A 16,321-nucleotide genomic window follows, 5' to 3' on the forward strand; every position below is an offset into this window, starting at 1 on the left:
CTATTTTGAATCCAAGCTGGTTTTTCATCCCATTGATAACAGGACAAAAACCTCAATTGAACTGCTTTAAAGTAATTCTTCAAATTTGGTAGTCTTAGTCCACCCTGATCAAATTTCCACAATTTTTCTAAACCAATTCTTGACATCCAACTTTTCAAAAAAGAAATACATGTATTATTTAAATTAAGTTTTGAAAGAAAAATTCTGGTACTTGAATGATTGAAACAAATATTGTATTCTTGGAAAAATGTTCATTGCAATACAATTCACTCGTCCTATTAACGTTATTGGTAAATCTTCCCATCTTTTCAAATCCTCTTCCAATTTTTTTTTAAACAATGTCAAATAATTTAGTTTAAACAAATTGCTTATATTTCTATTAATTTTAATTCCTAAGTATTTAATTGCTTCATTTTGCCATTTAAATTTTGTCAATCTTTTACATTGAGTAATCCATATCCACCATAGGCATTACTTCACTTTATCAACATTCACTTTATAACCCGATACTAACCCATACTCGTAATCTCTCATTCAACTTATTTAACGATATTTCTGGTCTCGATAAATATACTATCACATCATCGGCAAATAAACTAATTTTATGTACTTTATTACCTATTTAAAATCCTTTAATTTCATTATCAGTTCTAATTACTTCTGCCAATGGTTCAATCGCTCGCTAATGCAAACAAAAAGGATGATATACAACCTTGTCGAGAAGACCTTTCAAGCAAAAAGGGTTGTGAGATTTGTTTATTTGTAATCACTTTTGCTTTTTGTTGATCATACAATGCCTTTATCCAGTTTATAAAAGTATTTGGAATTCCAAAAGCATGAGCTTGACAAACAATAGTTTGTCAAATAAAAAAATCCCATTCCAATTGAACAAATGCTTTCTCTGCATCTAATGCTATCTTGGAAATCTTCCTATTTTATGCTATATTTACCAAACTTAAAAATTTAACTGTTATCTGCTGCATTTCTATTTTTAATAAAATTAGTCTGATCTAAATTTATTCATTTTGTCAAAAATTCAACTAGCCTATTAGCTAACAATTTTGATACAATTTTATAGTCTATATTCAATAATGATATAGATCTATATGAAGACAGCTGTAAACAATCTTTCCTTTTTTTTGAATTTCAGTTATTAATGCAGTTTTAAAAGATTCAGGGAGATCATTAATCTCTCATATGACCTAATACCTACATCAATACAGCTCCTTAAACCCTTGATAAAATTCTGGTGGGAAACAGTCTGTAGACATTAGAGTCTCAAACATTTTTTCTGAAAAATTCTCAGACAGTCTTACCTTTTTGTTCTCCTTCAACACCGGTAATTTAATTTGTCTCAAATAAACTCTTATTTTATTATCATCTCTTAGATTCAGAATGATAAAGTTTAGCATAAAAGTCTTTTAAATTATCATTTATTGTCTGCATTTTATGTTATCTGTCCAGATAATTTCTTAGTTGCAATTATTGTTCTAGAAATCTGTTCCGTTTTTAATTGCCATGCTAAAATTTTATGGGCCCCTTCACCCAACTGAATATTTTTGTTGTGTTCTGATTTATCTTTCTCTCCCTCCACTCTAAGTCTTAATTTCTTTAACTCTAACTATTGTCTCTTCTCATCTTTATGTACTTGAATTTCCTTCTCTAATTTCATAATTTCTTTATCTAATTGAGTTACTTCTTTAATATATTCTATTTTTAAGTGTAACTTACTATTTAACCTCTCAAATATGCCTACATTGAATCCCATAATACAAACTTACTCACAACTGAACTCTTATTAGTATCTAGAAAAAATGTTATCTGTTGCCTCAAAAAATCACAAAATTCCCTTTTCTTCAACAAAATCGTATTTAACCTTTATCTATAGCCTACCTTTTGTTCTTCTTCCAATGAAATAGACAAAATTAAAGGTGAATGATCTGATAAAACCCATGCTTGATATTCCATTCTTTGTGCTCTATATTGAAGTTGTACAGATATTAAAAACATACCTATCCACGAACACGTTTTAAATCGAAAAGGATAAAAAGAAAAATCTTTCTCCATATATCCACATCTTTCATCAAATCTCTTACCATTTTTTCTATGTTATTTTTCATCATTCTATCTCCTGATCTAGCTAATTTAGGATCTCAAGCAAAATTAAAATCCTCTCCCAATATAACTTTTCCCTTGGCATTTGATAATTTCATAAAGACATCTTGTATAAATTTGCCATCATCTACATTTGGTGCATACACATTCATTAAGGTCTATTGTTCTGAATATATCTGAAAATTCACCAATAAAGTATCTCCCTGCTACATCTATATTAATATCCAATATTTTAACTGGTAAATTTTTATTAATATTACTGTACCTTTAGCCTTAGAATTAGAAGATGCTATTACTGTTCCTACCCAATCTCTTTTTAATTTTTGATTTTCTTTTTCCATCAAATGTGTTTCTTGTAAAAAAGCTATGTCTGTTTTATTTTTTTTCGTATAAACTAAGTTTTTCCCCACTGCAATCTTTCCACTTCCTCTCTTCAAATATCTCCCAGTTTTTGTCTCATTTTCTTGGCAACGAACCTGCAAACACGTTTGCTTCATTAGGTTCCGTAAAAAAAATTATCCTCAGGAATAAAACAAAAGTGTAACCTTTCTTCCCCTCTGGAATAAAACAAAACTGTAACCTTTTTTCCATAGCACATTTTTAACAGCATTAAATTCTCTTTTTCAACAAATCAAAACATATCAGAATAAAAGAAAATCTTGTCATCATTATAAATCAATGGCAATTGTCTCTCCTTCGCTTGCTTCACAGCCAGCTCCAAGATCTTCTCCCTCACTTCATAATGAAGCAACTTGCCCAGAATCAAACATGTCTTCTGATCTGGCTGTGGCTTAGGTGGGTCATGCTCAATGAACTCTTTCAATCTCAATATCTCCTTGAAATTCAGTTACCCCAGAGTTTGCGGAATCCAACATTGTAAAAGTGTCTTCGTATCTTGACCTTCGTCGCCTTCCTCTAGTCCAACAATTTTTATATTATTTCTTCTTCCTAAATTTTCTAACTTATCAATTTTTTTAGTTAATTATTCTTTAATTGCAGCTGCCTCAGTTTGAACCTCATTTGCTCTTAAACATGTTGAATTTCAAATTCATTACCTTTAATTTTTGCGTCCATCACTTCAAATTTTTGTTCCATTTGAGACAGCATTCTCTCTACCTTCTTCGTAGATATACAAGACTCCTTTATTTTCTTCTGTTTTTTTTGGCCAAAATTGTGTTCAGCATACATTTCTTCTTCCTGCTCCTCCTCTTGATCACTGGAGCTGGAGGATTCTTGAGCTTTTTTAAAAATTGCCTCCTTTTTTGTGCTCTGCGCATGCGTAGTGTCACTTCACCCGTGGCAGTTGGCCATTGTCAGGGGAGACCTTGACCAAGGTCTTCAAGGTAGGCCTCTTCTTTATCAGCTTTTTCTTGTTTAAGTTCTTGAAAAGTAAGTCAATTTATCTTTCTTAGGGGGCACTGTTTATTGTTTTGTAGGCCTTCTAATAGCTTCCCCTTTTATTTTCTTGCAGTCAGTTCAGGCTTCTTAAATTTTTTCAGAGAGAGAGAATTCAAGTCTAGCCCAACGTCATCATGTGGCACACCACATTAGTTATAATCTTCAATAACCTCTCCCATTCTTCCACCCTCTCAATGGTAATGCAGTGGGTATTTAAATCTTTTTGCCCAAGCTTCATTCACTGCAAAATATGGCTACACTATGTACTATTGATTGGATGCACAATAGAAAGCCAATAGGCTCTCTTTGATTGCATCCATTTCTGGAAGCAACAATCCCAAAACAATTTTACTCTGAGATGTTGAATAATCCTGATTTTGATGTACCGTATTTTAATGGCACACAAGACCACCCTAGCACCCCCCCACCCCCGACCATTTCAGTAAGGAGCAGGGTGGTGGCATCACTGAGGGGACTGAGCAGGCTGTCAGCCCAGTTCAGGGTGGGACAGTGGGCTGCCAAGAGTCTCCCAACAGCCTGCCACCAGCCCCACGACAATGATCCGACACTGCCTCGCTCCCTCCCCCCCCACCATCCCTCCCCGACAGCCTGCCACCAGGCCTCAACAATAGATGGTGGTGATCTAGTGAGCCATGCAGCGACAATGATCACTGTTGGCATTACTCACCATTATCAACTTAATTTCAGCTTCACATACAAGACCCAGGGGATATTTTTGAGCCATTTTGCCAACAAATATAGTACTCATTTTTCTTCTCTGTTGCTCCAACAAAATGAAATGCAAGTTTCACATATCCTTATGAGAACAGTCTCTATAAACAGTTGTCCATCAGGACCATAACTGATTATTATATGAAACCTTGAGATACTGCTTATGGACAAAACAAAAAGCTGCTTTAACTGAAATTCCGATATTTTAGTTTTTGTTAATTGTTACTTTACAAATGAAGCTTCCAGAGATTAATATACTGACTTCACTTGACAATTCCAATGATGAAGCATTGGAAAAAACAGAGTAAAGATGACTTTTCTTTAACTGGGTAACACCACATAGTGCTCACCATTTGCTTCAAAACATGGTATAGCAAATCAGCTATCAAAATTGTCAAAAATCAACAACAGTCCCCATGGTCTCTCATCCACTCATTCCTCCCCACCAATTGGCCCATTGGGTCTTATCCCTGTAACCTCAAGTGCTAAACTTGCACTTAATCCTCCCTCACCATTATTTGGGGTACCCAAACAATCTTTCCAGGAGAAGCAACACTTCACGTGTATCTGCAGAAGTCACATACTGCATCAGTTGCAGTCAACATGCCTTCCTCTACATTGGGGAGAATGAACACAAATTGGAGATTGCTTGATTGAGCACCTTTGCTTAGTTCGCTACAATATTAAGGATGTCCCTTTGACCAATCACTTCAATTCAACATCCAACTGTCAGTGACCTGTCTGAGCATGGCCTCATCTATTGCCAGTTTGAGGCCCCTTGTAAACTGAAGGAACCACACGTTGTATTCTGTCTCAGCAGCCTCCAACCAGGCATCAACATTAATCTACAATTTCCATTTACTCCCGTCCCCAGACAATCACTTTCCCTCATCTGCCTCTCTTCCTCCACCTCCCCAGCCCTTTCCATCACCTATAAGAGAGCCCTCTTTTCCCCCTATGCCTTCTCCTATATCAATTCTCAGCTTCTTTCTCCTCTTCCCCCTCCCAACTTGTATCCATTACCTGCTAGCCTTTTTTCTCCTCTTCCCCCTCCCAACTTGTATTCATTACCTGCTAGCCTTCTTTCTCCTCTTCCCCCTCCCAACTTGTATCCATTACCTGCTAGCCTTCTTTCTCCTCTTCCCCCTCCCAACTTGTATCCATTACCTGCTAGCCTTCTTTCTCCTCTTCCCCCTCCCAACTTGTATCCATTACCTGCTAGCCTTCTTTCTCCTCTTTCCCCTCCCAACTTGTATCCATTACCTGCTAGCCTTCTTTCTCCTCTTCCCCTTCCCAACTTTTATCCATTACCTACTAGTCTTCTTTCTCCTCTTTCCCCATTTTTAACTTGGGCATCCGTATGATTTTCAGAACACCTGAAAATAGCCTCAGGCCCAAATTGTTGAATACTTGGTGCTTCATAAATGCTGCACGACCTGCTGAGTTTCTCCAACACTTTTGTGTAGTGCACTAGAAACTAGTATCAACAGATTTCTTGTTCACCTGCCAAAAATTATGTTTTGTAGAGGCAACTTTCAATCAAAATAATTCCCAACTTCAGTATCCTCATTTTCTTCAGTAGTTTCATTCCTGCTATAAATTGCACTTTTGCACTGCAATAACAATGTTTGACATACCTAAAACTGTGACAGTAACTATTCTCAGTGTAATTTCTTACCTTCTCATCATTGGTACTGTTTCTTGGGGCATGACATGTTAAACATTTACCTCTTATTTCCAATAAGCATGATGACCATATTCGAGTTGGAATGCTGGCGAGCATCTTCTAACCAAGTTGTCAAGTGATTGAATGTGTCCCTTCTGTAGGAGGAAAATGGTCACAGGATGGAAAAGGACTCAAAAGTACTTATTTGGTTTACCATAAGCAAACATTTAACCCTCAATTTCTGCCTTATCTCATGAACCAAACCACATATCCATCAAGGGAATCACTAATTCCCTTGATCCAATTTCCATTGCAATTAAGAAAACAATGTTTAATGGCACCAAGCAAAGGTCTAACCATAGCACATTATTCTTTACCGAGTCAACTTTTATCCTCTATTGTTTTTCCTACAGCTCACAACTGTATCGTCCTTCCTTTTCCAAATCCTTGATAGCACTTTAACATTCAAAATTGCATGCATGAGGTAGTCAGCTCTCCAATGATCTCAGGTTTCAAAGTTTAATCTAACACCAATGACATGCTACCTCAAAGCAAAATGTCACCCTCCACATATTCGATCCCATTTCATCTCCATGCCTATCACTTTTAACTAAAGTGTTGCTATTTTGTTATTTGAAGCTAACCGGATAACATTCTTAATGAAGTCTGCAGACATCCTTCCCCTCAAAAACAAATTTTAATTGTTGACTATATTCCTGCTCTTAACATCCAAAAAAAGCTTCAACACTTGTTCTTCATCATTCAGCTAGGTTCTTGTCTCATTCCAATCAATTAGTTTGCATCATTTGACACTTCTATGTTTAACTGGAACATTGAATACTACAGCTTAGAAAAAGGCCCTTTGGACAATCTAGTTCATGCCAAACTATTATTCTGCCCAGCCCCACTGATATGCACCTGGACCATAGCCCTCCCATTGAAATACTGATCCAAATTTTTCTTAAATGTCAAAATAGTCTGCATTCACCAGCTGACAGCTTGCTTAACACATTGTATGTTCTCCCTAATGTTCCTTTTAAACATTTTATCTTTCACTCAAACTCTTGTTCTTTTCTCACCTAACCTCAGTAGAAAAAAGTGTGCTAGCATTTACTCTATCTCTACCCTTAATAATTTTGTATACCACCATCAAATCTCCCCTCATTCCCTGACACTCAAGGGAATAAAGTCCTAACCTACTTCACCTTTCCCTGTCACTCATCTCCTCAGGTCTCAGCATTCTCCCAGACAGTTCCACTTCTCTGCAGCTTTTATTCTGACTATGCTCTTGTACACTTCACAAGCAATCCATATTCATCACTTTCTGAAGAAATCTGCACCATGTCTGAAGAGGCATTTGGATTATTCTATATTGATCCAAATTATGAGAACAATTTCATTAAAAAAAAATCTTTTATATTATTAGTTTAAAATTATGGTGTTTCCAAAGATTTTTTTGTTCAAATATATAATGGGCATTTTAAAATAAGTTTTTAAAGAATAGCATCGAGTTTGCTGCTATTTTTTGAATATTTTAAAGAAATGCTCGAGATATTCAGAAGAGTTTATAAACAATAGATTCTGTTTAGCTGTTAAGTCGAGGTTGATTGAACCAACACATTTTATGCTAGTTTTGGAGGCAGAGGGTGATGGTGAAGGATGCTGCAGGGTTTGGTGCTGAGTCCCCTATCATTTGTCATGTTCCTTAACAGTTTGATTGAGAATGCAGGTAACAGAATAAGTCTGCAGAAGACATGAAAATTGGTTGTATGGTAGGCAATGAAAAAGGTTCTCAAAGGATGCAATAGGATCTCAATCAACTGGGAAAGTGAGCCACGGAATGGCAGATGGAATTTAACTTGGGCAAGTCCTCATTCTTATTCAACTTTTGGATGATGCTCTTAGAGATCAGAAGAACAGAGACCATCACTGAAAAGAATTCTCCCAGATGTTTCCCCAAATTCCTGGTAGGAGATTGTCAAACACATGATTTAATGATGTCAGGAGCGAGCAGACACTACTTGCCACTGACCATAAAATAGTATATTCCAAATCACATCTGCAATTTAATCTTAATCTCTGCATTTGAGGTTGCTTGGTTAAATTAGATTAAATGGGCAAAGAAATGTAATAAAACTAAATTCAATGCAATTAGAAGATTGTTTTGATGTATTTAGATTAATGCAAACAATTTAATTACATCTCAATGAAAATTGAGATGGACTTCCAGTAGAACCATTGAACATTACAGCACAGAAATAAGCCCTTAGGCTCATCCAGTCCATGCCAAACTATTATTCTGCCTTGCCCAATGACTTCCACCCAGACCATAATCTTCCAAACTCCTCTCATCCATGAACCTATCAAAATTTTTCTTGAATGTCAAAATTGAGCCCATATTCATTTTAGTTGGCAGCTCATTCCACACTCGTCACTCTCTGCATGGTTTCCCCTAATGTTCACCAAAACATCTCACCTTTCACCCTTAACCCATGTCTTCTCACCTAACCTTAATGGAAAAAGCTTGCTTGCATTTAATCTACACCCATCATGATTTTTTAAAAATATCTCCAGCAAATCTGCCCTCATTCTTCTACACTCTCGGCAGTAAGTCCAAACCAATGTAACTCAGTTCCTCAAGTACCAGCAACCTCCTCGAAAATCTTCTCTGCATTCTTTCAATCTTATTGATAGCTTTCCTGTACTAAGGTGACAAAAGCTGCACACAATATTTCAAATTTAGGATCACCAATGTCTTTTTAGCAGATTCTTCACATAACTCAACTTTTAGGTGCCCTAAACCAAGAAAAATAAACTGCCTGAAAGATTACCTTGTGATGTCATAAACTAGCAAGGCACCAGCAGCTCCTCTATAGTAGGATCTTGTGATAGAGCGAAAAGACTCCTGACCAGCCTGATGAAAACAAAACATATTAAAAATAAAGGATTTCTACTCCAAGATTTTTTTTTAAATATACAAGGGATAAAGCGCAAGTATTCCTTTCCTGGGAAAGGAATATGAAGCTTAAACAATTGATTATTATTTTTAACTGCAGGGATGTGTTTGTAGTTATTCTTTCCCTTCTATTCTTTACACCATATGGTGTTGAATTTCCAATTTGAACCTACATCTTTCAAAACGATGGAGAGGGCGTGGTGGTAGAGACGTACAAAAGCAAAATCAAGCAGAACAAGAAGATCCAAGACTATCCAACAAAGTGAGATGGAAATGTACATCTCCATTTAAAAATCCCACTATCAAAACTACTGAAAATATTGCCATCTAACTAGTCAAAGGGCACTTCAGGAAGTAGATAACAGCAGATAAATCGAGGATGATAGGTTTCCTTAGGAATAAAGCCATTCCATGATCACATTTCATTGTTAGAACTTGTTAAATTCTTGATTTGCTATTGATTTTTGAATTAAAAAAAATCTATTTACAGTTGCCATCTGGCTTCTTTGGCTTGGCTTCGCGGACGAAGATTTATGGAGGGGGTAAAAAAGTCCACGTCAGCTGCAGGCTCGTTTGTGGCTGACCAGTCCGAAGCGGGACAGGCAGACACGATTGCAGCGGTTGCAAGGGAAAATTGGTTGGTTGGGGTTGGGTGTTGGGTTTTTCCTCCTTTGCCTTTTGTCAGTGAGGTGGGCTCTGCGGTCTTCTTCAAAGGAGGCTGCTGCCCGCCAAACTGTGAGGCGCCAAGATGCACGGTTTGAGGCGTTATCAGCCCACTGGCGGTGGTCAATGTGGCAGGCACCAAGAGATTTCTTTAGGCAGTTCTTGTACCTTTTCTTTGGTGCACCTCTGTCACGGTGGCCAGTGGAGAGCTCGCCATATAATACGATCTTGGGAAGGCGATGGTCCTCCATTCTGGAGACGTGACCCATCCAGCGCAGCTGGATCTTCAGCAGCGTGGACTCGATGCTGTCGACCTCTGCCATCTCGAGTACCTCGACGTTAGGGGTGTGAGCGCTCCAATGGATGTTGAGGATGGAGCGGAGACAACGCTGGTGGAAGCGTTCTAGGAGCCGTAGGTGGTGCCGGTAGAGGACCCATGATTCGGAGCCGAACAGGAGTGTGGGTATGACAACGGCTCTGTATACGCTTATCTTTGTGAGGTTTTTCAGTTGGTTGTTTTTCCAGACTCTTTTGTGTAGTCTTCCAAAGGCGCTATTTGCCTTGGCGAGTCTGTTGTCTATCTCATTGTGGCTTAATGAGCTAACATTCCCCACCCCACATTAAATCACCTTGCTAAACCTTAGGAAACCTCAACTAAGGTTTCCCCTGGAGTTGTATTTCTAATTTTGGAAATAATCTTATAGGAAAGTGGGTTATTCTCCATTCTAGCAGAGAAGGAAAAGGGATTCATAATGTTAAGAATGGTTCTGAAAATAAGACACTTGACAGATTAATGATAACCAAGAGAAACAAAGATAATTGGAAGAAACAAAGGGAGATTTTTAAAAACTGATCCAGAATGCAAAACATCGATGGTTGAAAAGCAACTTCAAAATAAGTATTGGATAAGCACCTGATATGAGACAAGGAAATTTGACTATCTAATTGAATTCCGCCAATCACCAAAGTTTCCCCACTTACATGCAGTCTAGTTAATCAGATTACCAGTACCCCTCATTTACAACAAGGATTGCCACTATCCAGAGCTCTATTCTCACTGGTTTTGCTTAATTCAGACAAATAATTAGCAACAATAATTTCTAAAGTATCAAAGATCATATATTTGGGAAGATCCAGTTAGATCACTTGACAGGTACCCCTTGCTATTACAAATGCAACAAAAATTATTAGCTTTAAATGGCTATTTTAATTTAGTTAAAGAAATCTAAAATAAAATTGCTTATTATATATGCAAGTGAAAATAATGGGGAAAATCTGCCACTAGATAAAATACCATAGTGTAGAAATTGATGCCATTGACTTTTTTTGTTTGTATTTACAGGTCAATCAGGTTCCAGGAAAACAAAAATAATAGAGAGAAAGCTGCAGATGCTGGAATCTGAAGCAGATAAAGAAATTATGGAGGAACTCAGTTCAGATCTTATTCCATGAGTAGAAATGGTCAATATTTACAGTTTAAAAAAAACATCAAGACTACCATAAAAAGGCAAAATTACATGTTATAAAGGGGAAAAGCAGCTGGGAGAGTAGCCTATAGAAACAAGAAAAACAAGTACAGAAAATCCATAAAGAGATGGAAACATTGGAATCAAATGAGTGGGGTGGGGGGGGGGGGGGGGGTGGTTACCTAAAATTTAAAAACTCAAATGTTCATGCAGTTATGGTTTAAGCTGTCCAGGCTGAATACAATTTATTGTTCCTCAAGTTTACGTTCATCTTTACCCTGACAATGGAGGAGACAGAGGAGAGACGTGTCATTGTTGAAATGGTTGGAGAATTAGAATGATTGATGATAGGAAACTAATTTTAACTGACCGAGCATAGGAGTTCAGCAAACCAGTCATCCAACTGGTGTTTGGTCTTGTTAATGTAGCGGAAGTCACATCGGTCCAAAAATCAAACAGCTTGGATGACTGCTTTGCCAAATAACCATGCTGCTTGCAGTCCAAAATTTGAGCTTTCTGCAGCCAATAGTTTTAACTTCCCCAACCATTCCTACACATCTGTCAGGATGAGACTGGAAGAAACATCCAATTCGTTCTGGATAGCCTTAAACTGTCACTAAATTTCCCAATTTTGGGTAACCCCACCTCCATCATATTCTATTGTTTTTACCTCGATCACCAACTTTTGGATTCATTTTTTCCTCCAACCTTTCTTCTACCCCCAACCTCTTTTTTCATGGTTCTCCCTCTACTCTTCACTTGTCACAACTTTCTTTCCAAATACCTCTGGGCCTCTCACCAGCTTTTTCTCCCCTTTGGTATATTTTACCTTTTTAAAATCAATTATTAACCACAGTTAATGTCTGACCTGACAAGTTCCTCCAGCAATTTGTCTCAACAGAAACTACATTGTTTGATCATAACTTTATTGAATTATTCCGCCAATCAATTTGATACGGCAATCAAGTAGCCAATATGAAGTTGAGAAAAACTTACAGTATCCCAAATCTGAAGTTTTATTTGTTTTCCATCGATGGTTATCATTCGAGCTCCAAATTCTACACCTGAACAAAAATTAGAAAGGAATTATTGATGGTTTGTGTGTGGAGACTTAGATGAATATATCAAGTATTTTAGATAAAAGTACATCTTTACTACTAGTAAATCACTTAAAATTAACACTTCACTGTAATTAAAACATACATGAGATCTTGGGATTCCTAAACAGGTAGAGTGCAAAAGCATGGAACACAGAACCCATCAGAACACAGGTTAGGCCACAAATGAAATTCCATACTCAATTTTGGTCATCCTCTAAGCCATGATCCCTTACAGGGCACACAAAAAATTGCATTGTTCCAGAGAAGTCTTCAGCTACATGGTTAAACTGAAAAACCTTGAGTTTTTTTCTTGGAGCAAAGTAAATTAACAGAAGTGCCAGGCTAAACAGAGAAAAAAAATGTTCTCAATCAGATGGCCCAAGGCCTTAGGAAATTTAAATAGCAGTATAACCTTCCACAAGTTTCTCAGGCTGGGAGTTTGCAGCCGCAGCCTGAAGCAAATTAATTTGGCCTAAGCAAAATAGCACGTGACCATCCTTCCATTCAAATTATTAGTGCATAATGACTGCCAAAAGGGGCCTGTTAATAAATGTTTTGAATTTTCTTAACATGAAAATATATTTTTTGTATTAAATATTTTCATTTTCTACCATATTTTGTAAAAAGGTCTTGCATTACAATTTGCAAAGACATTCACATCAACAATGATATATTTAACTGTGCACGGAGGAAAGATCTCACGAGATACTCAGAGTTCTATGAACAGAGTGAGCTGTCTATACCATGATTAACCATGTCAAAATGTTGAGAGTTAGGTCCAACAGTTGATTACACCACAGGCTGCTACTGGAAAGACCGACCCTGTTTTAGGAATAAACATATGCCACGATTTTACGTTGAGAATCTGTGTCCACTTGGTGGGAAAAAAACAATCAGCACTCTGAATATTTCATATGGAAGATCGCAAATGTGAGAGTGCAACTGCTACACAGAACTGTGCGCTAAAATAAACCCAGATTGCAGTGCGCATACTACTGGTGTGGGAGTTGAGGCAAGTGCCTTTTGACACACAAGACTACCACCAAATAGACTATAGTCAACACAGCAAACTTCAGCTACTAGAATTTTAAGGAAGCTTTGGAGCCCAGACAAACATGGAAAATGACGAACTCTAACTGATGAATTAGTGTTGACTACCCACAACTTTTTTCTGCATTCTGATCCTCAGACCTTTCAAATACAAACATGCTTTTGTTCTATCATAGCTCTGGCAAAGCAGAATTTATCAAGTAACTTGAATTAGAAATCCTCCATTATTTACCTAAAAGGAAAAGATTGACTTATCTATCAATTCAGTTCCATTCCAAGATTTCTTTATTGTCATGTAATAATTTTTTAAAAATCAGGTGAATTAGGTAAACTTTTGCCTGTTATTAAGACAAACAAAGAGGTGTCATCAGCATTCCGAATCAGGATTTTTTGTCATGATCAAGTCATGAAATTCTGTTTTGCAGCATCATATTGCAAACATATATATCCATCTTACGACATTACTATAGAAAATAATAATAAGTATCTTTAGTTCATTGATTATTCAGGAATCTGATGGCAGTGGGGAAGAAGCTGTCCTTGTGCTGCTGAGTGCTCGTCTTTAGGCTGCTGTACCCCCCCCCCCCCAAATGGTAGCAGAGTGAAGAGGGCACGGCCTGGTTGGTGGGGTTCTTTGAGGATAGAGACAGTGTTTTTAAGACACCACCTCATGGAAATGTCCTTGATGGAGTGAAGTCTGGTGCCTGTGATGTCACAGGCTGACTTAACAACCTTCTGGAGTTTATTCTTGTCCTGAGAGTTGACTCCTTCATACCAGGTAGTGATGCAGTCACCCAGGATGCCCTCCACAGAACACCTGCAGAAGTTTACAAGAGTCTTTCGTGACATACCAAATCTCCTCAGACACCTCAAATTATAGACACTGGCGAACTTTGTGATTGCATCAATGTGGAGGCTCCAGGACATGTTGACACCTAGGAATTTGAAGTTCTTGACCTTCTCCACCACTGAGCCCTCTGAGGTTACATTTCCCTGACTTCCTACCGAACTCCACAATCATCTCCCAAGTTTTGCTGACATTGAGTGCAACGTTATTGTGGTTGCTCAATTCAATAAGCTGATCTACCTCCATCCTGTACGCTTCCTCGTTGCTGTTTTTGATTCTGCTGACAACTTGCAGATGGCATTCGAATTGTGCCTGGCCACAAAGTCATGGGTCTATGAGTAGAGCAGTGGACTAAGCACGCATCCTTGGGGTGCACCTGTGTTCATAATCTCAGTAAGGTGGAGATATTGTTTCCTATTTGTACTGATTGTGGTCTTACAATGAAAAAGTCAAGGATCTAGTTGGAGAGAGGGGTTCAGAGGTCTAGAGTTTGTAGCTTCTTGACCAGCACTGAAGGAATAATGGTATTGAAGGCTGAGCTGTAGTCTATGAAGAGCAGCCGTATGTATGAATTGCTGTTTTCAAGGGATGATCTATAAGGTGGTATAAAGGTTAAAAGCTTGTTTTTCGATTTAAGGGATTGTTGCTTGTAGTGTTACCATAGTTCAGATACAGCAATGAGCTCTCTGAACCCTTCTCCATTAACAATGGCGTGAAGCAAGGCTGTGTTCTGGCAACAACCCTCTTTTCAATCTTCTTCAGCATGATGCTGAACCAAGCCATGAAAGACCTCAACAATGAAGACGCTGTTTACATCCGGTACCTCACGGATGGCAGTCTCTTCAATCTGAGGCGCCTGCAAGCTCACACCAAGACACAAGAGAAACTTGTCCGTGAACTACTCTTTGCAGACGATGCCGCTTTAGTTGCCCATTCAGAGCCAGCTCTTCAGCGCTTGACGTCCTGCTTTGCGGAAACTGCCAAAATGTTTGGCCTGGAAGTCAGCCTGAAGAAAACTGAGGTCCTCCATCAGCCAGCTCCCCACCATGACTACCAGCCCCCCCACATCTCCATCGGGCACACAAAACTCAAAACGGTCAACCAGTTTACCTATCTCGGCTGCACCATTTCATCAGATGCAAGGATCGACAATGAGATAGACAACAGACTCGCCAAGGCAAATAGCGCCTTTGGAAGACTACACAAAAGAGTCTGGAAAAACAACCAACTGAAAAACCTCACAAAGATAAGTGTATACAGAGCCGTTGTCATACCCACACTCCTGTTCAGTTCCGAATCATGGGTCCTCTACCGGCATCACCTACGGCTCCTAGATCGCTTCCACCAGCGTTGTCTCCACTCCATCCTCAACATCCATTGGAGCGCTTTCATCCCTAACGTCGAAGTATTCGAGATGGCAGAGGTTGACAGCATCGAGTCCACGCTGCTGAAGATCCAGCTGCGCTGGGTGGGTCACGTCTCCAGAATGGAGGACCATCGCCTTCCCAAGATCGTGTTATATGGCGAGCTCTCCACTGGCCACCGTGACAGAGGTGCACCAAAGAAAAGGTACAAGGACTGCCTAAAGAAATCTCTTGGTGCCTGCCACATTGACCACCGCCAGTGGGCTGATATCGCCTCAAACCGTGCATCTTGGCGCCTCACAGTTTGGCGGGCAGCAACCTCCTTTGAAGAAGACCGCAGAGCCCACCTCACTGACAAAAGCCAAAGGAGGAAAAACCCAACACCCATCCCCAACCAACCAATTTTCCCCTGCAGCCGCTGCAACCGTGTCTGCCTGTCCCGCATCGGACTTGTCAGCCACAAACAAGCCTGCAGCTGGCGTGGACTTTTTACCCCCTCCATAAATCTTCGTCCGCGAAGCCAAGCCAAAGATATGTAGTAATATTCGGGTAAACCGAGAGTTTGTATCTCATTTTTTGAAGAACCATGAAAGATCTGAGAGCTCGAGATACTTTTCTTTGGATCGATCTTAATTTTTCTTATTTCATCTTAATCATCTTAATTTTGGTTTATTTCTTTTATATCTGTTTAAAGTTGAATATTATTATAATACAGTATGCTTTGTTTACTCATTGTATGAACATTTCAATGCAAATTTATGCCAAAATGTTTATTCGTCATCAACAAATTAAAGCTACTTACAGCTGCAATTACAAAGTTTGATTTATTGGATTAATAAGATAGTAATTCAAAATATTGTTGCTTACATTTCTGTGAAGATGACACATTTTGAAATTGGGAAATACAAGAGCTTAGAAAGTGTCTTCTATAGGCAGATCCTGCAGTGTCTTTATGCAGAGCTGA

At 38.4% G+C, this 16,321-nt stretch overlaps 1 protein-coding gene and 1 long non-coding RNA gene across 2 annotated transcripts in view; one reads left to right on the forward strand and one right to left on the reverse strand.

Annotated features, from left to right (window-relative positions):
* Positions 1-11,102, forward strand: part of LOC138755444 (uncharacterized) — a 60,853-nt gene extending 49,751 nt beyond the window's left edge. Inside the window, exon 4 of the long non-coding RNA XR_011352299.1 lies at positions 10,873-11,102. This is a non-coding gene — a long non-coding RNA (uncharacterized lncRNA). The remainder of the gene's footprint in view (positions 1-10,872) is intronic.
* The window catches only part of rab2a (RAB2A, member RAS oncogene family), a 77,606-nt gene that overhangs the window by 33,546 nt on the left and 27,739 nt on the right, over positions 1-16,321 (reverse strand). The window contains exons 3-5 of the mRNA XM_069921421.1: positions 11,993-12,060; positions 8,743-8,825; positions 5,974-6,066 (exon numbers count right to left, since the gene is read on the reverse strand). Coding sequence (XP_069777522.1) covers positions 5,974-6,066; positions 8,743-8,825; positions 11,993-12,060 — 244 coding nt within the window. The remainder of the gene's footprint in view (positions 1-5,973; positions 6,067-8,742; positions 8,826-11,992; positions 12,061-16,321) is intronic.

This window comes from Narcine bancroftii, chromosome 2, assembly GCF_036971445.1.
Source record: "Narcine bancroftii isolate sNarBan1 chromosome 2, sNarBan1.hap1, whole genome shotgun sequence".
NCBI classification, from domain to species: Eukaryota; Metazoa; Chordata; class Chondrichthyes; order Torpediniformes; family Narcinidae; genus Narcine; species Narcine bancroftii.